At 35.5% G+C, this 21504-nt stretch overlaps 1 protein-coding gene across 2 annotated transcripts in view; it reads left to right on the top strand.

Moving 5' to 3' along the window:
* Window positions 1-21504, top strand: part of PPP2R5C (protein phosphatase 2 regulatory subunit B'gamma) — a 79076-nt gene that overhangs the window by 50491 nt on the left and 7081 nt on the right. For both annotated transcript variants that reach the window (XM_039552114.1, XM_010395146.3), the window contains 10 exons: window positions 6648-6758; window positions 7371-7463; window positions 7556-7686; window positions 9997-10056; window positions 11975-12083; window positions 14190-14243; window positions 16000-16170; window positions 16722-16849; window positions 18401-18502; window positions 20374-20446. In XM_039552114.1, the coding sequence (XP_039408048.1) occupies window positions 6648-6758; window positions 7371-7463; window positions 7556-7686; window positions 9997-10056; window positions 11975-12083; window positions 14190-14243; window positions 16000-16170; window positions 16722-16849; window positions 18401-18502; window positions 20374-20446 (1032 nt within the window). The remainder of the gene's footprint in view (window positions 1-6647; window positions 6759-7370; window positions 7464-7555; window positions 7687-9996; window positions 10057-11974; window positions 12084-14189; window positions 14244-15999; window positions 16171-16721; window positions 16850-18400; window positions 18503-20373; window positions 20447-21504) is intronic.

Raw genomic sequence — 21504 nt, 5'->3', positions numbered from 1 at the left:
AGCTAGACCTAGCTTATGTTTCTGTTGTGTGCAAGGCCTCTCCAGAGGAGGCGGCCATGAAACTACAGCAGAGTCTTTCAGCTCTCAGCATGGTGGTGACCGGACACCAGTGGCCTGGAGTAGCAGTTGGCTCTGTAGCTGTTGTCTGCAAGACCCTGAGAACAGAAAGCATCTTTTGAAATTCCTGACTAATAAGCCTGCAAGAAACTCTTGGCCATGTGTAACAGGATGGTTTTTCCTAAGGCTTCATAGCTTAGGGTGAATTTTCAGGGGGTTGAGAAAACAGTGCTTCTTTAACATAAATTCAAATTCAGTGGTCCATCTGCAAATCAGAGACCTTGAAGCTGCTTCAGAGATTCTGAGGATTTATGCTATGTAGGATGTTGCTTATGATGAAGACTGTTATCTAAATCAGCCATAAGTGTTTACTGATACAGAAGTTATTTTCATGAGAACTTAATGATTATATGATAATTACACATAACTGGATGTCAAACATGTACCCAAAGCATTGAGGATGGTTAATGTGGGATCAGGACTTCCCCCATGTTTTGATAACTTATTTATATATCTGGGTTTTTTTCTAATTGATTGCTTATTTTGGAATACTTGACACTGTTGAAAAGAGAGACATGAAAGAGAATAAGCTTGCTGAGACTTTTTTTGGATAAAATGGAGTTCATGATGAATTCTTGAATACCAATGTCAGACTTTGGTGTTTGCTCTGTGCAAGAATTCTTAACTGCCCATATTTTATCACTTGTGCTTTCTATGCCTGCATTATCTTCCTCCATCAAACAGTTATGGCCAGAGTACCTTTGGCTGAGGAGAATATATACTTCCTTTGCTTTCAGATGCAGCCCAATGGTAATCAAGTCTGCACTTTGCTCAGTTGAACAAATCTTGCAGCAGAATTTGGCTGCTATCTTGATTGCCAGTGTTTTGCTGGTAGCATGCAGTGTCCAAAAATTACTTCCGTGAATTTAAAATGCTTTTTGTGTGCAAGGATCTAAAGGGTGTGGGGTTTCCTTGCATTGGTTTTACACAGCACTATGAGAGACACTTGTCAGTAAAGGCACCTGGACTGGCATTTTGAGGTTAAGTTCAGATAGGTTTTTTCCTTTGATCATTTATTGAAATAACTATATTCTTTCTCCAGTAGTGTTACAATCTTTCCTTTAGGCATGTATGTGTAGATTGTCATTTACATTTGCTAAATTCTAGCCATATATCTTAGTTGATTGCAGCAATTTTAAGGAAAATTAATGTAATGTCTTCGTGTACTTTGAAACTCTTCCAAGAAACAATGACAAGTTACGTGCTGCTACTGCCACTGAATTATATTAATAAGGAATAACATTTTCAGTCAAGTTATGAGGATTAAGAAATACTCAGATTTAAGAATGGTTCTCAGTTTGGAAAGTTTGTGGAGTTGGCAGGGAAATTGGGGTTTTGCTATGCTATTCTGTCAAACTTAAGAGCTTGAACATTACTTGTTTATGTACGTACATGTGTACATGCTAGATGTGTGTCTAAGTTCTGTTTGGTGTTATTAAATTATTATTTAGGCCAGTCACTTAGAGCAATGAATTTCACAGGTTATCCATTTAATAGAAATAAAAAATGTTTCTTTTTCCATAGCTTCAAACATTCTTTCTCTCTGACAAAAGAAACATCTACCTTATAATCTGATTCTTCTCTATTCTTTATAATTCTTAATGCTTGTGTCATGTCTATCCACTCCACTCTCCTTTTTTTTGTACTTTAAGTATCCTGGACTAAATTACAATAAGATCTTTTCTTTAAGCTATGTGTTCATCTAGTGGCTTAGCCAATAATTTAATGTTAAGCCTAAGTCTGTTTATCAAAAGGTATGAGAAATTAATTTGTAAAATGGATTTAATGTTCTTCTTCAGAGTGCATTCAAGAGTGTTTTCTCTTTCTTCCTCAAAGAGCCAGCTGATATGTCCTTCAAATTCGTTTCATATGTCTAAGCAAAGATGTCATGAAAAAGGAAATGTTTTATTAGCTACAAGTTCCATTTCCTAGGTATAATACAGTTAAGTACCTCTTCTCAAAATTACAACGTGTAGGCAAATGTCTGAGTAAATTTTGTAAATGTATGTGATATATTTAGGGTTTTGTGACGACAAGCATCCTTTGCAGATTCTTACTTAGAAAAGAATATATGCTTTTTTTACCTCAGCTTTTGAAGAAAGCACGGCTTTATGAGAATATTCTGTTGTGCACTAGCACATAGGGTAGTACTACTTTTTTTTGATACTATATATAGAAGCAGATCTAATTCTATTCAACAACTGAAGTGGTTTTCACTGCAACTTTTCATGCATTATTAAAACTACATACTCAGTTATACCCATGTGAGCTTGAGGTTTTTGGTGGTTTTTTGTTTGGTTGGTTTTTTTGGTTTTGTTTCTGAAGGGGCGTTGCAGGTGTGGTGTTTTCTCTCTTCAGTCTAGAATAAGAGGAATTGCTGTGAATAGAAGTGTGCAACTATTAGGTTGGCTTTCTTCATATGAATACATAAGGCACAGTCTTTCAGTTTATATGGCTATTCATTCAAAGCTGTTCACGTCAGGCTTCACTCAGACTGCTCAGCAGAAGGGAGGAGAAAATGTGTAGTATCTCTGATGCCTACTTGCTTGAAAATATTCTGTTGTTGTATGAAGTGGGCCACGAGAAAAGCAGGGTTTGTGACTACCATTACAGCAAATGCCCCTGTACCGGTAAAAATGCAGGTTGTTTGCTTTTCCTTTTTTGTTCTCCCATCCTCCTATGTCCTTTGAAGTCGAGTGTTAGTGCTGACAGCACAGACAGAATTTTGGCACGCTAGGCCAGTGTTCCTAAAGACTTTCATTTCGTAAGTGGGGGGGGGGGGGGGCTTGTGGAATTTTTGTCGTGGGGGGAGGAGCTGGGGAGGGAATGTTTTTCAGTTATGCTGTGTTCACTTACACTTCTGTGGGAAATTGGCCTTAGAGGAAATGAGGCTTTGCAAATTGTGTCTTGTCTGTTTGGTCAAAAGACTGAGAAGTTAGAAAAAAGATCAGCCATTTGATGGGTAAAGGACTCACTGATATTAATTCCTTGTAAATTTTCCTAAACCTCAGTGGCTTAATAGACAAGAGAGTTTCAGGTTTGTGCTTTCAATGCAAGATCCTGCAGCTTGATTTGAGCATATCTGTATTCTGTTGGTCAAGGATATAAAATGCAAAACAGATCACATCAGGCTTCACTGGTTCCATTTCTCTTTCCATTTGCTGTTTTCAAAAATACAAAATAGAAAACTTTGTTGCTAACACCTGATAAGACACAGATTTTCTTTTTTATAGTGAGAGCCTGAGACTTTAAGAATTCTTTAGATAAGGTTATTCTTGCATTTTTTTTAACAACCTTAGCAAGTTTTAAATTTCAAGTCTAGTCTTCCTGGATTTTTTTTCTTGGAAACCCACTGATTATAGCAAATTTTCACTATACTTTTTAAATAAAGGTTAATCACTTGATGTCCATGCTTTTAAAAAGGGGAACATAAAGATATATCAGCTTTGCTTTTAATTCTCTGAAGTAGTAATTACTCTGACATGTCAGTCTTGGTGTGTACCACTTATGTCTCAGTTGCTGGAATGAAGGAATATTAGGAAGAAAAACAGAGCGTCAGGATGACTTTTCCCTCATGGGAATATAACGTAAGCCTTGCAGATTTAGCTGATGCAGTTTGATACTGCCTCCCACTGTCTGCTCAGCCATCTGTCAGATGTGAGATGGCAGGATAGCACATACATATGCTCCTTGGCCCTGCCAGTTAATAGGTAATTTACAGCATTGTTTTAAACTGGGAACGGAGGTGTTAATGAGAAGAAGTCAGAATGTGAAGAGGGAAACATGGCATTGTTGCTTTTCCCAGAATCCCACCAAAGGTGGGTGAAATGCATACCTCTGCAAAGAAGCGTCTTTACAGCGAGACAACTTAGTCTGTCAGAGCTTTCTAGTAAATGTCATGTGATCAACAAAAGACCTTTGTTTGATGCTATTTAAAAACAAAAACAAACCAACAAAAAGAAAAAAAAACAGCTCAGTAAAACCTGAGAAAACAGTAAAAATGTGCATATGGCACATATGTTTATTATCTATGGTGGAATTTGAACATTAATAAAGACTGAAATTTTGTCATAAAGAATAGATTTCTGAATAGCTACATTGTAAGCAAATTCAAACTTGGGTTTAAATTTTTTTCCTTAAATTGATCTGTACTTGTTGAAAGCGTAAGAACCTTTCAACTGATGCAAAAGAATGTTTTATTTATTTTATCCTCAAGTCATTCGTTCAGTGCAAGTGCCAGTGGAGGCATCTTTTATTCTCTAACTGGCCCTGGAGATCTCCTGTACTGGCATGTTTGCTGAGCCAAATACTGATTTTCTTGCAAAGGCTCTGTAAATGTTTCTGCTGTTCCTGGTGACGTAGCCTTCTGCAAATAATTTTCTTTATCCTGGCAAATCCGCTTCTCTGCCCTGTTGTCTCTTACTTGGCCAGACTTAGGAAATGTCTCCAGTTTTCTTCTAAATACCTGCAGAAAGACACCTCCAATATGTTACAGCAATAGAATATCAATAACAATGTGTAAGTTGACTCTTGCCAGTACTTGTGGTGCATATCTAGGATGGAGCCTCACTATGCCTTGTGCTGAAGCCCCATGCAGCCAGCTGCAGTTGATTTGATAAATCAGTTTGGCACAGGATATAGCTCTCTGTTCAATGTAGTCATCATTCTTACCATTTTAAAATATCTTGGTATTTTTTAAGCACAAAATTATCTGTTTATTCGAAAACAGAATTCACTTTAGTCTTGTAAGGAGAAATGGAATTGAACAGAATTTCTTTATGGAGCCTAATATGCCCAGTCATAATGAAGGGTCAGGACAATCCACCACTGTGGATTTGTTTTGACAGTCTTTTCCTTGCTTCTGCAGTGTGTTCAAGCTGCTGAGGGACTGGGGCATTTGTCTTAAAGGATCATTCTGAAGTAGCAGAGGGGATTTGGGACCATATACTAATTTGAATTGATCTCTGGTTTTTTTTGTTCTGTACAAAAATAAGATTAGATTGCTTGGTATTGGATTGATGATGAGTAAGTAAGAAAACAGAACAAGAAAGTCTGTTGAGCACACTTGCACTGCTAAACAGATGACCTTTTTCTACTTGCTCAGCAATTCGGTTGTCTCATATCAATGACTGCCCTACTGAGCATTCTGGATTGCAAGTGAAGTTAAGGAATTTGCCTCTTTTCAGTACTGACAGCCATAGCTGTCCTGCATATACAGATAAAGTCTTTCTCAGGTTTTCTTATTGGAGATACACCCAAACCTTACACTTGCACAATAAACCCCTGACTTGAACACACAGTAAAGTTTTAATTAACTCCTCAGGGTGTGAGAAGAACCATTTGTATCCCTAGCTAGCTATTCCATTCTTACCCACAAGGAAGCCAGCTGGTTTTGCTACCTGTCCTTACAGGTGGAGAATTTGGGATACTGCAGACCTTTTTAAAATCTTTGCACCGTTCTAGGTAAGGTTACTCTTGCGAATGCATGTTAAATTTATTCCCAAAAAGTCATGTAAGATTTTTTTAGTTCAGCCAACAAGTTCATTTTACTTGCGTTTGTGTTTATATGCATTGTATGAATTAATATAAATGTGATTATTTCAGATTATATATTTTTATTTTAAAAAAATCAAGTTACATGCGTTTAGTGATGAGGTGGTTTTGTCTAGAATAGGACCTCTTAGAAAAGTTTTCATTCCATGTGTCAGGGAATGGGGATTTGTTTACTTTTTTATGGACTTGTAAACTTTCCTCATGCTTAAAGGTTTTGTGAAGAGTGCTGCTTTGATTCCTGCATAGTATGAATTTGTATCTAGACAAGCACTTGGAAACACTAAAACACATGTGTATCAATAACTGGAAAAGCAATTCATGTTTGTAGACTGGTCCACTTTCATGAGGATGCTAAATGTTTTTCAGGGGATTCAGAATTCAGACAGTGAAATATTGAAGGGATTAGGGTGCGTATTTCTCTCCCATCAATGCTCTGTAATGTCAGGTATATGGGCATGGTTTAAGAGAAATACCACTGGGGATGGTGGTATTGTGGAATTTGGTTTTGAAGTGTTCCCGTATGTGTGCAGCCACTTTGTGAAATGAAACTAATAATATTTTACAGAGAAGAACAGATGTGAGTAATCTTTGATTTGCATCTCTACTTCTGACTTACATTTTTGCAGGTTGCTGCAAGGTCTTATAAAGTGTGTATGTATAAAAATGTTTGTGTAAACATTTTACGTACTTTTGCTTACATACATGTCCTTGTGTAGAGAGATCAAGACAGTATCCTCATAAAACACATCCTGACAGTAGTTTTGTGCTTTAAAGAGTACTGTGCGGAAAAGTGTCTCCAGGTTAGAAGTCTTTCAAACAGTTCCTCACTGTTTAAAATACTGCATTATATAGTTTGTATTTTTGCAAATGTTAATTAAAATAGTTCATGTAAAGAGTTCTTAGTCAAAACCATCTTTGAAATGTTTTTTATAGTCATTCACTTGTTTCAGAGTTCTTAAAGGCGCATGTAATTTCAGTTTGCAGTTAATATGTTTCGAACATTACCACCATCTTCCAATCCAACGGGAGCAGAATTTGATCCAGAGGAGGATGAACCAACCTTAGAAGCTGCATGGCCTCATCTACAGGTACTTCATGGAGATTGAACGATCACAGTCTGTAACAGAATTTTGGCATTAAATTCATAGTTCTAAATTGTTTAGGTTATGTGTTTATCTCAAATCAATTACTTTTCTATGTAATTTTAAAAATGTGTTTCTTGAAATAAAACCGATAATCTTAAAAAAAAAAAAATCAGTTGTTATCGGTTAAAGGCTCATTGTTTCTTGTGGTAGAGATGTAACTGCTGAGATTTTAAATGAGCTTCTGTTTGTCACTATGAATGCTTTGATCTGGCTCTGGCACAGCTTTAGCTTTCAGAGGCACTGTGACAAACAGAGAAGAAGAGAGAATTCTTCGAACATGTACTTCTAGGCACGATAAATATTAGATTACTGTGTGTCATTTGAGTAAAGAGCAGTGATGGAGCTCAGCAGAATTTCAGCAGTTTAAAGAACCTCAAGTTCTTGTAATTTGTCAGGAGAGCAAGAGCAAAGCTTTTACTGTGTGTTACATAGATAAATATAGCTAAAAACGTTTTGCTGTTCTGAGCAACTAATTATCAGTTTTAGTAATGTGATGCTTATAAAGTGATTCTTGTTTAAAAGACTAATACTGGTTTTCTTGTTTATTTTTTCCAGCTTGTTTATGAATTTTTCTTAAGGTTTTTAGAATCTCCAGATTTTCAACCTAATATAGCTAAGAAATATATTGATCAGAAGTTTGTATTACAGGTGAGGTAAAAAAATTATTTAACTGCAAGCTCTGAATTGTTTTTACAATGCATTGGATTCAGTTAAAGTCCATCTTGTTTCCCTGTTTGCAGCTTTTAGAGCTCTTTGACAGTGAAGATCCTCGTGAAAGAGATTTTCTTAAAACAACTCTTCACAGAATATATGGGAAATTCTTAGGCTTAAGAGCTTACATCCGGAAACAAATTAATAATATATTTTATAGGTATGTCAACATCTTTGTATTATGGTGTGCATGTGATCAGGTATGCAATTAAAAGACTCCAAGACACTGCTAGCAATTTTTAAAATTCTTTGTATGTTTATACTCAATATTGCTACATCTAACAATAATTAATACCACTCTGGGAGATATAGATTAGGGTAGTCTTGCACATGGTGTAAATCTGGCAGCTGAAATTTGAGTTAGTATATGATTTAGTGGGCGGTTTGATATCTTTGTGGAAGGCTTTTTTTTCTTACTGGGTAGTAGTGTTTGTATTACAATAGTACCTTCATAAGGTGTAGTTCTTCATAATGCAGAAAAGGGGCTGAAATTGAATGACTGAGAGATCTGTAATTTGCTGGAAGGAACACATTTGCTTCCTCTTTCCTCAGAATTGAGATGTACAGTTGAGTTGTTGTGAAGTCTTTGTTGATCACCATAGAATGAACTGTAGTATTATCACTAATACAAAAAAAAATGGAGATGAAAAATTAATCCCCTGTATTACCAAAGGTCTTTGGAAGTGTGTGTTTTTACTGCTTTTATGTCTAGTGTGAATGCAAGATTATGGTGCCTGTTTCAATTTTTTCATCTTGATATTCTTTGCTTTTCTACAAATAATTATGTTGTATGTCAGTTTTACACTCTTTCCATCATACTTCCCTTTTCTCTACCCCTGTTTTAATCCCAAAATGAATGTGTGATGCTACCTCTTTAAGAAAATAGCAAAAAGCTGCCAGGCCCTCAGTGCCATCTCATGAATGGCACCCGGCAGTACCAGCTGTAGAGGGAGCTGATCTTCCCTGCCCATGGCAACAGCTAAGCCTTTAGAAAATATACAGAGGAGCTACTTTAAAAAAATTAGTGAGCCTTTACTGTCTTGCAGTCAACTGCTCTTGACAGGACATGTGAAGAGCCAGTATATCCCAAGGAAAAAGTACAGGTGGATCTTAAAGATGCAGATTTTTTTTCCCCACACATGGATTTTATTAAATTAAATCCAAAATGCGTAATTTGGTCAAATATCCGAACCAGATGGTAAAACAGCATTGCAGTGCGTTATAGTGCACTTCTGCAAAGTGTTTTTATTTGCCACTTTGCTTTCAGAGATAATGGAAGCAAGGTCTTCAAACACAGATAGTTCTGGTGCTAAGTTTTTGAAAGACTTAAGAAATTTTCTGGTCATTAGATCAACTTTGTATAGTTTATATATAAGAAAGTTCTCAATCTGATATGTATATGGAAAATTATATAATTTGCACAGCTACAAAGTTGTGGGAGGAAAAGTAAAGCCAACCACAAACTTACAGAAAAGCACACTTAGCTGTATAATATTTAGGAGCTCGAAGTTTAAAAATTTTGCATCCAAATGTAAATTGGTGCCCTTGGATATGATCACCAAGGAGGGAAGTTGTTCCAGCTTCTGTCTTGAATTAGTGTATTGAGCATGATAAACTCTTCAGCTATGTGTAGAATTTTAAAAATATTTAATTCAATCTAAACCTTTTTGTATCAATGTCTTTAATTTTGCTTGGAATTGTTGTCCTGAATTATATGGAAAGGGTCTTTAAGCATTAAAAACTGTCTGTTCAAATATTCTGGATTAAAAGTAGCCATTAATACGTCAGCCTATGACAAATTTTCAAATTAAAAAATGCTTTCAAATTAGTGGAATTATTTTCTCCTAAGTGTAAATTTTTGTAACTCTGCAAATTACCTGAACCCATGCAGAGAACTTTGTCAATAAATTTACACTCAGGTGAAGGAGGGTGAAAAGATAGGTGCCTAGTAAATTATGGTGCTCTGTCAAAAGAAGATTCAGGAAGATGTGACTTTCTCTGTTCATTACAGGCCTTTTGTATGCACAGAGATCTGTAGTGCCAGAGAGCTTTTTAGATTCAGAAGTAGTAACTTTTGAACACCTTGTGCTTGCATTTGCTCTAGAAGGTTGAGTCATGGCATTTAATTATGCCATATACTCATGTATTACTTTAATATTTAAAACGTTGTTTGCTGTGTTCAGTTTTGCATTATTAAAATGGCATAACATATGAGTGTTGAGAAAAGCTCGAGTGTGGGCTGCTTTGTTAAATGTGGGGGAAAAGAGCAAGAAGGTGTGAAGCTTGAAAGCAGTTGGGTGTGCTAGTGATTTCTTTTTCCACAGAGTTTCTTTTCCACTATGTCTGCTTTCCTTTTACTTAGTGGCTAAAATACTTGGGATAAGGCTACCTGTAATCTTAGATGGGGATCTTGGTATTAAATCTGTATCTCTCTTCAGCGGTAACCCAATAAAATATTTCATTTATTCAGGTTTATTTATGAAACAGAACATCACAATGGCATAGCAGAATTACTGGAAATACTGGGAAGGTAAGTTGCAGGTTTTGTTTAATTAAACTCACTTGATTTTAAGAGTAGACTTCAAAAATCAAGGGTGTTTTGTGTAAGATTGTAGAAACACAGAAAAAAATTGAACCTTGTGGCAGTGTTTTTGGATGTGACAATTTTTTTAATACTATTTTTAAGGTCTTATTTTCTGCTTAAGATTCTTGTAATTAACATTAGTTGTAAAGCAACTACCAGTAAAATGTAGTGAATTGAAATTTATTAAAAATCCTTCAGCATCACTGAATACATAGTGGATAAATAAAGGAAACACAGGTTATGAAACTTCTGAAACCTCATTTTGCTAACCCTGTCATTTTTCAGATTTCAGTGATGTATCTGTAAGCCCTTGACACTAAAATGTTACAACTTAAAGCTGATAGCCTCCTTGAAACTAGTGAGGTTTTTTATTAACCAATTTATGTAATCCGTGTGCAAGCATCTGGCATTTTTTTTATACATTAATACACTGCAAAAACTCCGTTAGGTTTACTTTCTGGTATTTCCGTATCTTTGCACATGGAAGGTCAGCAGGAGCAGGTTGCTCAGGGTTGTGTCTGGTCAGGCTTCGTATATTGCCAAGGATGAAGACCCCCACAACCTTCTGGAAAATGGGTTCCCATGTTTGACCACACTCACAATAAAAAGGAGTTTTTTATTTTCTTTGAATTATATATCCCATGTTTCAATTTGTCTCTTGCCCTTTCAATACACATCACTAAGAAGAGTCTGACTCTTCACACCATCCCTTCATGTATTTGTACATGTTGGTGAGATCCCCCTGAACCTTCTGTGATTCAGACTAAACAACTTTTTCAGCCTCTCTGTGAATGTCAGATGCTCCAGCCTCTTCAGTGCACTTTACTGGACTCCCTCCAGTATGTCTGCATCCTTCTTGTCCTGGACACAGATGCCAGATGTCTCACCAGTGCTGAGCAGAGGTGAAGGATCACTTACCTCAACTTACTGGCAATGCTGTTGAAATTGGAAGGATGTTTTAAAATTTCCTAGGTCTACATTCCTGCCCAGAATAGTTCCTTTATTTTCTATTAAGCATTCGGTGATTAAAGAAGTTACATATCTATCATTACTTCAACACACTATACTCAAGTAATGCCCATCAAGACATACTGGAAACTGTAAAGCTTAAGTACTAGAATATGGAGCTAAATCTTCAAAACCATTATTGAGTCATCAGCTTTTTCATTCTTGGTTTTGTTAGGTTAGCTTTAAGTATTACAAATTTAAAAGTGAGGTTGTTGGTTTGGTTTGGGGACTTTTTTTGCCCCCTCAGGCTTCCAAATCAAAATTTCTGGGAGCTCAGTGAGGCTTCTGAGCTGTAACTGTTCTGTATTGGTCATTCATCCAGTCCATTAAAAGTTTCACCCAGCATGTTGTTGACGCAGATCTTCTTGTTCTAGTATTGTGAGTTTAGGTAAAGGTGCCATTGACCCAGTACTGAGCTGCATCTGCTCTCTGATGGGATGTCTTGTGTTGAGGTGCTGTTTGGTTGTACTCTAGGGCCTTGCAGAAATACTAATAGTTAAGCAGAAGTCATGTTTTGGCTTGTCTGCTGTTCTAGATTACCTCTTCTACATCCAGTCTCTGTTTCACTTGTTAATACCACAAAGAAGCTGGGAGAAAGTTGTACTCAAAGCTTTGAAACAGTGAGTAGTTCATGGTGAAGTTTGAACTATAGGTACAGTTGTGCGCAGCTTGGAAGAAGAATTTGAGACTTTCGAAAAACTTGGCTAAGGGATAGACAGAGATTGATTTGACTATTCTGTTCATTTGTAAATATTAGAAAACGAGTGCTAAGATCAAGATTTTTTGTATATCCTGTACATCAGTGCAGACTAATATATAATTACTGATCTTTATTTTTAAATTTCTTCCCTGGCAGCATAATTAATGGATTTGCCTTACCATTAAAAGAAGAGCACAAAATATTCCTATTGAAGGTTTTATTACCATTGCACAAAGTGAAATCACTCAGTGTCTACCATCCACAGGTAAGTTTTGCTCTGTGCTTTTCATGCTGATGTTTAAGCTTGCTTGAAGAGGTTGGGAGATCCAAGTCAGTCTGCTGTGAGTTCAGTTCTAAGCTCCAAGACTTCCCTGCTAACCAGCCTCAGGGAAATCATTTAACACATATGCCTGTAACATTTCACTTGTTGATAGAAAAATTAAAAAGAAAACATGTCTGTACACAATAGCACCATTCTTTTTAAAAGCACTATAGTGTTTATAGATGAAACACATGTCGTAGTTGGTTAATGTGAGAGTTCTTAGTATTTATCCACACAGAATTTTTTTTTCTTCTTGTCTGTTATGTTTCGACATAAAATATTGCAGAAAGTGTGGTTTTAATAAATGCAATCTGTAAACACTTTATTTTAAATTACATGAAGCAATTCAGCTGAATTCAGTTTGTTGATGTTTTGAAAGGAATTGGGAATTTACTAGGACATCATTTTTTAACTCAATAGATCTTTTTAGAAGTACACAGAAAAAAGGGAGCTTCTGAGCTGTATCTTTTCTGTGCTAAATTTAGTTCCATTCAGAATTTCTAGAGGGGTGGGAAATCATAGAGTGTGAGAGAAAATACAGTATTGTTGTGATATGCTGAAATTTTCCCTTTGAGAGATTGTTACACAACTTTCGGGGTTTTGATTTGAAAGTTCAATATTTACTATGTAGTTCGAGTACTCCAAATTCTAAGTACCATTTCTTCAAATAAAATTACTAACAGCTTGTATTTTTAAGAATACCATTTGTATAATTACAATTCTCTAGCAATTGGAGATGCTTGTAAGCATTTGCTTTGGATCTTGTTTTCAGGAGCTTCCATCAGTTGCTATTGAAGTAGTAGGGTAAAACACCTCCCATTTCAAAATTTATTTTTTATTTCCTTATGTCATGAGCAAAACCTGTTGAGGGTGTGTACAGCAAGACCTTTTTAATAATCTCAGCTAGCACAGATGCCTGTGATCACCAGCTTTTTTACTGACCTGAGACATACCATTATCTGTTCCCCTTAAATCACAAAGTAATTCTCCAAAATCTTCAGCTGGCTTGCATTGGTTTTCAGCGTCAGTAAAAACAGGGTAGTGACATAGGGATGCCTCTCTAACATGTCCTACTGAGTGAAATGGGAAAGTACTTCAAGTGAGTTTAGTGTGTGAAACACCGGAGTAAACCCATAAAAATTCACATTGAAGCCGTGGCAGATACTCAGAAGGATTTGCTGCCAGATATATACATGGAGAAAGTTAATTTCTGTGTTAAATCAAATTTACTTTAGAATAGGGAAGAATAGTAGCTGTAGTATTCTTGGCGCATTCCTCAAGTTATCATGGGGCATTCTCAGCAGGAATCAAAAGAAAAGGAATTGGGTCATCAGCTGAGCTTCGATAAATTGAGAGACTTTAGGAAGATGGTTAAACAGTTTGTGAGGTGTGCGGTGATCTCCCCACTTACTTTGGGACTGTTGGCCTATGGAATGAAAGGGATGTAATAGTTCACTAGTCATGGGTGGACAGTCTCATTCTCAGCATTGCAGTTGGTAAATACTGTAATTCAGCCTCTGGTTGCATCAGCTTACATTGATAAGGCATAGTTATCTTTCGTTGTCGTATATAAAAAATCCTAAGATTTACAACTGTTCACTGCACTTTTATCTAGCTTAGGTTATGAAATAGAAAATACTTACTAAATCAGCACGGGACACCAAAATGTTAGCGAGTGGAAAGCACTCTAGAGGACAAGATTGTGATTTTTAAATCCTGTATTTGAAAAGATGAAGTGTGGTGTAATGCAAAGTACTAGGTCTAAAAAGTTGTGTGTCTATATTATAAAAGTCATCAAGTTGTGTGTGTCTGTATTATAACAGAAAAAGGTGAGGACAGACTTGCAAAGGTTGAAAAGACTTGGTAAAGCCCATTTAGCCTTCTGCTAAAATTGTCTGCCAAATAGGTTGGGGTTTTTTTTTTAATTACAGAAGAAACTTGTGGTTTTATTTGAAGGATTCAAAGTTATTCTTGACTTACGGAAGTGATTTCAAAATGTGTTCAGTTTTATAGTGAAAATTAATAAAACTTTTTTTTCTTTTACTGTAGCTGGCGTACTGTGTAGTTCAGTTTTTAGAAAAGGACAGCACACTTACAGAGCCAGTAAGTTTATCTTGCTAATATTACATATTTTGAACTATTAATATTAATATACCTTACACCTGTCTGAATGTTTAAGGAGGTTTGGGGAACAAAGTATTTATATGTAATCATTTATATTAGAGTCAAATATTTAACCATTTTTATCTATCAAATACTGTTTTTTCCAACAGTCCTTTGGAATATCCAAAATGAATAAAAACAACCTTAATAGCATAGGTCTTACAAAGAGACCAGATTTTATTTTGCTTATTTTGTTCTGGCTGAGCAGATAGGAGATGGTAGATCAGAAGCAGTTTAGTCAGAAATTAGCTTGCCTGAATTGTGCTCTGTTGAGAGATGGATGTTACGATGGAACACAAATTTCTGACACACAGCTACCTATTGGTGCAAGGCTTTTGAGTCAGATCCTGTTCATGTCTGCCAGCTTTGGACAAAATCAGACTTTGGTCTGGCTGCACATAATTGCATAGATGAATAATTTTAACCATCCTCTATAGTATCTAGTGGTTTGCCTCATTGCACCCAGTAGCAAGTAGGTGAGAACTAATCTGTTTAATCAGGAGATCAGTAAAACAATTGCTACTAACAAAAGCGCACATTATTAGATTGTGACCATTTCCATTGTAAAATGGGAAACTGGATTTCTTGAAACAAATGGAAGTATGCACCTGAGCAAGAGTTATCTTCTAGCTGGAGCTTGTAGTATTTATTAAGACAGCAAATGTCAAACATTCTATCATTTGTACTGTATGGGATCTTGAATTCTTAGCTTTTTTCCAGACATCAGATAGGATGTTGCATATTTAAATCTGAACTAACATGCAACCAAGTTTGTTTCCTTTTTTTGATCCCTAATTAGTACATGATTACAACATTCTTTAAAAACTTAGCACACGCATTAGCAAAGTACTAAGTTCCTCTTCAAAAGATTCTGGTCCTTTCAAATTTAAATGTTTTGCTTCCCCTTATGGTTGTCACATGAGATTTTTTGATGTCTTATTTTTTAAAATCTGCGTCTATTAACCAAGGCTTCATTGAGGACATACTGTCTGCTTTCATGATTAATTAATACATACGTGAACAATGCACTTCTCAGAGTTGTCTTGCCAGTGATGATATTAAGTATTGCTTATAGCTTTTATAGTAAAAAATCATAGAATCGTAGAACGGTGTTTTGAGTGTTCGTGGTTTGGTACGTAAGCAAGCTGGGTGACTGATTTATTAATCATGAAGAAAGTTAAGACTAAGATTAGTTGACTAATAAGATAGTCAAATCAAACTCAAAGTTTAAGATCAACATAGCTAGAGTAGTTGGTCACCTGTCAATTCAGTCATTTATAGTAAATATTTTGTTAAAATATATTGATAGAACTTAATTGCTTGAGTTTTGGAGTACGTCCCCAAGAAGGTAGAGATTTAAAGCTGCTGTCACTTAAGTGGCAAGTAATGTTCCTGATAATGTAGTAGCGGATTTGCACTTCGATCACGTTAAGTTAGATGTTAAATTTTTTCTCTAGTATTTTGATTATTATTTTTGAACATGTCTTTTAGACATATAACTTTGTTTTCTGAAGAAATGGGTTTAGACCTATTAACAGTTATTTCTGTGACACTGAACTATGTTCACTGCTGTTAAATGGGACGAGAAATCATGAGTTTTTTGTTCTGCTTAAAATACCAGACTAATTAATGCATTATAATTCAGCTCAAGGTAAAGTGATATTACCATGAAATTATTTTATCTTTGTCTCTACAGGTGGTAATGGCACTGCTGAAATACTGGCCAAAGACTCACAGTCCAAAAGAAGTCATGTTTTTAAATGAACTAGAAGAAATTTTAGATGTTATTGAACCATCTGAATTTGTAAAAGTTATGGAGCCTCTCTTCAGACAGCTAGCCAAATGTGTGTCCAGTCCACACTTTCAGGTCTGTATTTACTGCATGTACAATGATATCAGAATTTTTGTAAAGCAGACTTGTAATGTGGTATTATTCATCATAATGAATTTTATTTGTTGCAAAGAATTCTCCAATTCTGTGTCAAGTTTCAGGGATCCAAACACTAGTTTTACTGTTTCTTCTCAAGAGTGCAATATGTGCATTTGTGTTGGGTGATTCACTTCAGTGTTATGCTTAACATACAAAAGCTGAAAAACTCAGTGTTTTCAGAAGTACCTGAACCCTTTCAGTACAGTGTTTGCATTTCATTGCTTGTAATAGAGTTCTACAAATACTCATTCTTTTGGAAAGTATTTCTTTGCTTACCTTTCAGAGTTTATGGGTTATAGATTGAATCATGTCCCTATCAAGGAAAAAAGCAGTTTTTCCATCTCTCTTCCCATCAGGTCCATGACTCTCATTTGCACTACAAAATCCAAGTCTGAGTTGCAACATTTTTTACCTTATATTTGCCAAATGTTATGATTATTTGCTCTGTAAGAGATTGAAGAAGTGTTCCTTTTTTCATGTCGTCTTAGGTTGCAGAGCGAGCATTATACTACTGGAATAATGAATATATTATGAGTTTAATTAGTGATAATGCAGCAAAGATTTTACCCATCATGTTTCCATCCTTGTACCGGAATTCAAAGACGCATTGGAATAAGTAAGAAACACTTGTACAAATTTCTGCTACTTCACTTATGTGTAGTTCTAGGCTTAAGAGTTCAGATCTGTGAGTTGCTAGTTTAACAGTGTGTTGAGCTGTTTATTCTATGACATTGAAGTTGCCGGATAAAGAGACCATTGTTGTCAATTGCTAGGAAGTATTAAGAATTGAGGAAGATAGCTTTTCCTTTTTTCATTAAACAAGAAAGAGTGTTTTTAGTGCATCTAATCCATGACATTCTTCTATAAATATGAAACGAATTTGTCATTCATCTGTAGTTCAGATACTTCTAAAGACTAACTTTGATTTCTGATCACTAACCTCTTTGCTAATTTGCCTTTCTTCTGCATTCTAGTGAAATATCTTGTAAATCTGATCATTTTTTCCTTTCATTTTGTTTTCTTTTTTTTAATCTTTTTTCTTTTTTCTCCACTGATTATTTTCACTTTTTTCCCCCACAGTAGCGTAGTACTTACGCATGAAAACAGTCCTGGTCAGCTCCCTTCTGCAGCTGTTCCATTGTAAAGTACTTCTTTGTTTGAGCTATTGTGCAACTTCTGGGGTAGTGACAGTATCCCAGTCTGGCTCTAACTGTGAATTGAGGACTGCTGGTAGGCTGGCCAAGAATGAGTAATCAGTCTGCAATTAAACACTGGGAAAGAAATGGAAAATAAAGTGATGTTAAAGTGGTTGCTTACTGTCGCTGGGTGCAAGCAGTAACAAATAATGTACTCATTAATAAAATTCCAATTCAGTGATGCAATTATACATAGTAAATGTGGGTTGCTGTTGGTTGTTTTTTTCTGACTTTTCAAGGTCATGCATTCATTTTGTTCTGAGCAAAAGTCATGCTACCCACTACAGCTGCACTCTTACTTGTAACTCCATGTATTATACAAAGTAATCATTTAACCGATTGCTTTTTGAGCAGTGGTACATTGTAGTCTGGAACTGTAAATTAATCCATAAAAATGCTTCATAAAGCAGATTCGTTTTGTGTAATTTTTGTGATGTTTTCAGCTTTACTTTTCTAACACATTTCTAAAGAGTCCTGGCCTAATTATGTTGAAGTAAGTGCTGTTGCTGTGTGGCAGTTTTCAAAATGAATGGTGTCTTTTCTACACTCCTTTTAATCACTAACCCATTTTTTCTTGAATTTATCAGTTGCCAGTAAGTTACTTACATCAAGATCTTTAATGTCATCTTGCTTTTTCTCTAATAACCCTAATGGGATTACTGTCAGCTACTGAATTTCACAACTACCCCTGTATTGATACATGTAGTATTAGGAGTGAAGTTCAAACATCAGAAGTGCGAGTGATGAGTAGTACTACAGAGTAAGAAAACTGCATTCGAAGTTGGTCATTTTAGTACTTGTATTAGGCCTCTTGTGGGTAAATTGAAACTTCCACTAATTAATTTTGTTTCCACTTATTCTGAAATTATGTAATTTTCCAGTTATGTAGGCTATTGGCTACTGTTGACCAGAAAAAGTAGATTTCAAAGTTTAAAGTACTCTTGAGTTTCAACCAGAAGTTTTACTTATAGGACAATACATGGCTTGATATACAATGCTCTGAAACTCTTCATGGAGATGAACCAAAAACTGTTCGATGACTGCACACAGCAATTTAAAGCAGAAAAACTGAAGTAAGTTTTCATGTCAGTGTGTCTGTCTGTTCTCGAGTAATTTGTTAAGAGTGCTTTAGCTCTGAAAAAACACTGTGTCATTAGTGGGAAGTTGCCCATTTGATTCCAGTACAGCAGTTTCAAAGTTGACTTGCTGAAACTTCTTATATGTGAACTGTAAATCTTCTTAACGATAAGGTGTCTCATGTAGGCTTAGACCTAATACTTCTGGGGTCACCATCTTCCTAAAAATTAAGTTTTTCAGGACACTGCTAATCGTGGAGCCAGTGTAGAGGATCTGTTTAACAGTTCAGTTCACATCCTGTATTTATTTTTGCATACTTTATTTACCCAGTGTTACTTCCTTTCATGTTGTCACTCAGTTTGTCCCAAAATACTTTCCCAGTATTTTTCAGCATTGCATTGTGTGTGAGCATATCTTCATATTTTTATAAAAGTTACCTGAAATCAAGTCGTTACTCTGTTGTATAGTACAGGTCTGTAGTACAGGCTTTATTTGACAGAAGAATCCTGCTAAAATGAGATAGAGAAGTCAGAAGTATTAATGGTTTGGGTCTCATTTTAGGGGCTGGAAGCAGTTAGAAAGTGGGTACTGAAAATACCTGGATTTTACTTTTATTTTAAATTTCAAAGTAAACAGGGATTCTTCAAATAGTGGTTCAGATTATACACCTATTTTAAACTGATATACTGGAAGTAGTACAGATTCTCAACGTAGATTGATTTGTCCAAGTTTTGAAGTGCCTTACTACAATTCAAGTAGAAATGAGCTTGTACTGTAACAAATTCTTAAGGTGTGTGTGTTTATAGATGACAAAATATGAGCATTGGCTCTTCAAAAAAAGACTGTAATTCTCTTTTCCCTGATTGCAAGTAAGTGGAATTCCTTTTAAATGAGAAATCAAATCTTTTCTTCTCTGATTTTTAGAAGTTTTTATGATGGTGTTCTGAGTGTGAATTAAAGCAGGCAGAGTGCTGAGCAATGTCGTAGCAACACAAAACCAAAACAAAAAATCTCCCACCATGTAAGAACTGAAAAGGAGAATGGTTAAGGAGGTCCTACCTTCCATCTTGAATTAACTTAACTGAGAGCTGGAGGCAAATTGTGTATGTGCTTGGATATAGCTGCTCTTCCATTTTTTTTCTTGACATTTGAATCATCTGCTCTGTGCATTGAAGCCTGAGAGCGTTTTTAGCACTCCTAGTTCAGGGTTCTTTTAATTTCTACCAGCCTTCAAAGACAGGTGATCATTCTAGTCTCTGCAAGAAGATGTTTGTAAGAAGGGAAAACAAACCCTAGATTTTACAATTTCAGATTGCATTAGGCATAAGAAAACAAACCTTTTCTACTCTATGAAAATTTTTTTTAAAAAGCATTTATGTCATTCCTCTGGACTTGCTACTCTGTAGAATGAGCATGGTTTTTATTGGGTACTTCTCTGTTAGAGTTCAATTCAAAATGTCTCTGTGCCTTTTCCTTTAAGCTATTACCTGAAGCCATTGGGCTGACAGTAAAAATCTCTGCCCTTTCCATGGTCAGTTATTAATTTCTTATTTATCAATATAGAATTCTAATATTATAAATAAAACACAAACATGCTTTCAGCCTAGATCAAAACTTTCCTGTTTTAATTTTAACTTTTAACAATGTGCATGTACTAAAGATAAACTGATACCAGCCAGTTTGTTGCTTTCATGAGAAAATCTTGAGTTTTTTCCCTTTTATTGTTGATTTGAGATCATGGGGTATTGATATGATGCAAATAAACCTGTCAACAGTGGTATTTTGGGCAGTAGACTCAAACAGGTATAGCTAAATAACTTATTCTGTTGAATTCTTTTACTTCTGTATAATTTTTGGTTTTTTTCAGAGAGAAGCTAAAATTGAAGGAACGGGAAGAAGCATGGGTTAAAATAGAAAATCTAGCCAAATCAAATCCCCAGGTATTTAGAAAAGATTAACAATGATCATGTTTAAATACTCCAGTTTTGTTAACTATCAGTGGGGACAGCAGGTCTGACTGATCATGGAAATAAAGGAATTTCACTAATTGTATTATGAAAGATACAAAATAAAAGTACTTTTCAAATTTGTAACCTTTCTCTTGTGCAAGTAATTATTTTTTTAAAAAAAGGTTTCTGAAAAGCATGATATGAAGTACTTTTTCATTTTCTTATAATAGGACTTACACCATATTGTGTTTTGAAAAGTTAGTGTGCAAAATTACGGAAAAATATAGAGAGGCCATAATTGTTTTCTCTTGAAAAGCTGTTTTGCAAACAATATATTACAAAAGAGATCTTTCTGCTAACTGTGAGTTATGACTGGTCAGTTTTCCTTTGTGTCAAATGGATTAAAGTAACACTGTATGTTCCTGTCTGCTGCATTTGTTCTCCTGCCTGCACTGGGCCAGTCTGCTGGTGAACCTACTCCTCAGGTCTTTCCTAAAGGAAAACATCCTGTCCGGCATTACTTGATGTAACTCAAAGTATGATAAAGAAACAAAGGTCCTTTAGACTATTCATTGTATTTTAAAATTATGGGAGAACGGAATGGTTTGGCTTGGGTTCCCCACCCCCTTCATTTGTTTGGAGAATGCTGTCGGTTTTTCTTTATCTCAATCATACAGTTTGCTGCTATGAAGAAAAAAACCTCCAAACATTTAAATTACTTTGCAGCTAGAATTTTATTATACTCTAGTAAGAAACCTTATCTACTGTGTATTTCCAACACCATCTAGCTGAGTTTAAAATGGTGGAAGAGGGAGAAATGGTACTCTATAAACAGAAGTGGGACACTTTCTGATCTCAGTGCTATTTTAAAATAGAAAGTATGAGGTAATCTCTTCTTCTAAGAAGACAAAATCCGTAAATGTTTTTTTCATCTTGGGTCATTTGTCAGGGAACAATTACTAAACTGCTTAAATAAAATCTATTAAAATTAATAAAATTTCAGTTGACAACAGATCAATTAAATTAATCAAAAAGGGCTATTCATATGA

The sequence above is a fragment of the Corvus cornix genome, chromosome 5 (assembly GCF_000738735.6).
Source record: "Corvus cornix cornix isolate S_Up_H32 chromosome 5, ASM73873v5, whole genome shotgun sequence".
In the NCBI taxonomy this organism is placed as follows: Eukaryota; Metazoa; Chordata; class Aves; order Passeriformes; family Corvidae; genus Corvus; species Corvus cornix.
The sequence above is the reverse complement of the archived record's forward strand: the minus strand, read 5'-3'. Positions and strand labels throughout refer to the sequence as shown.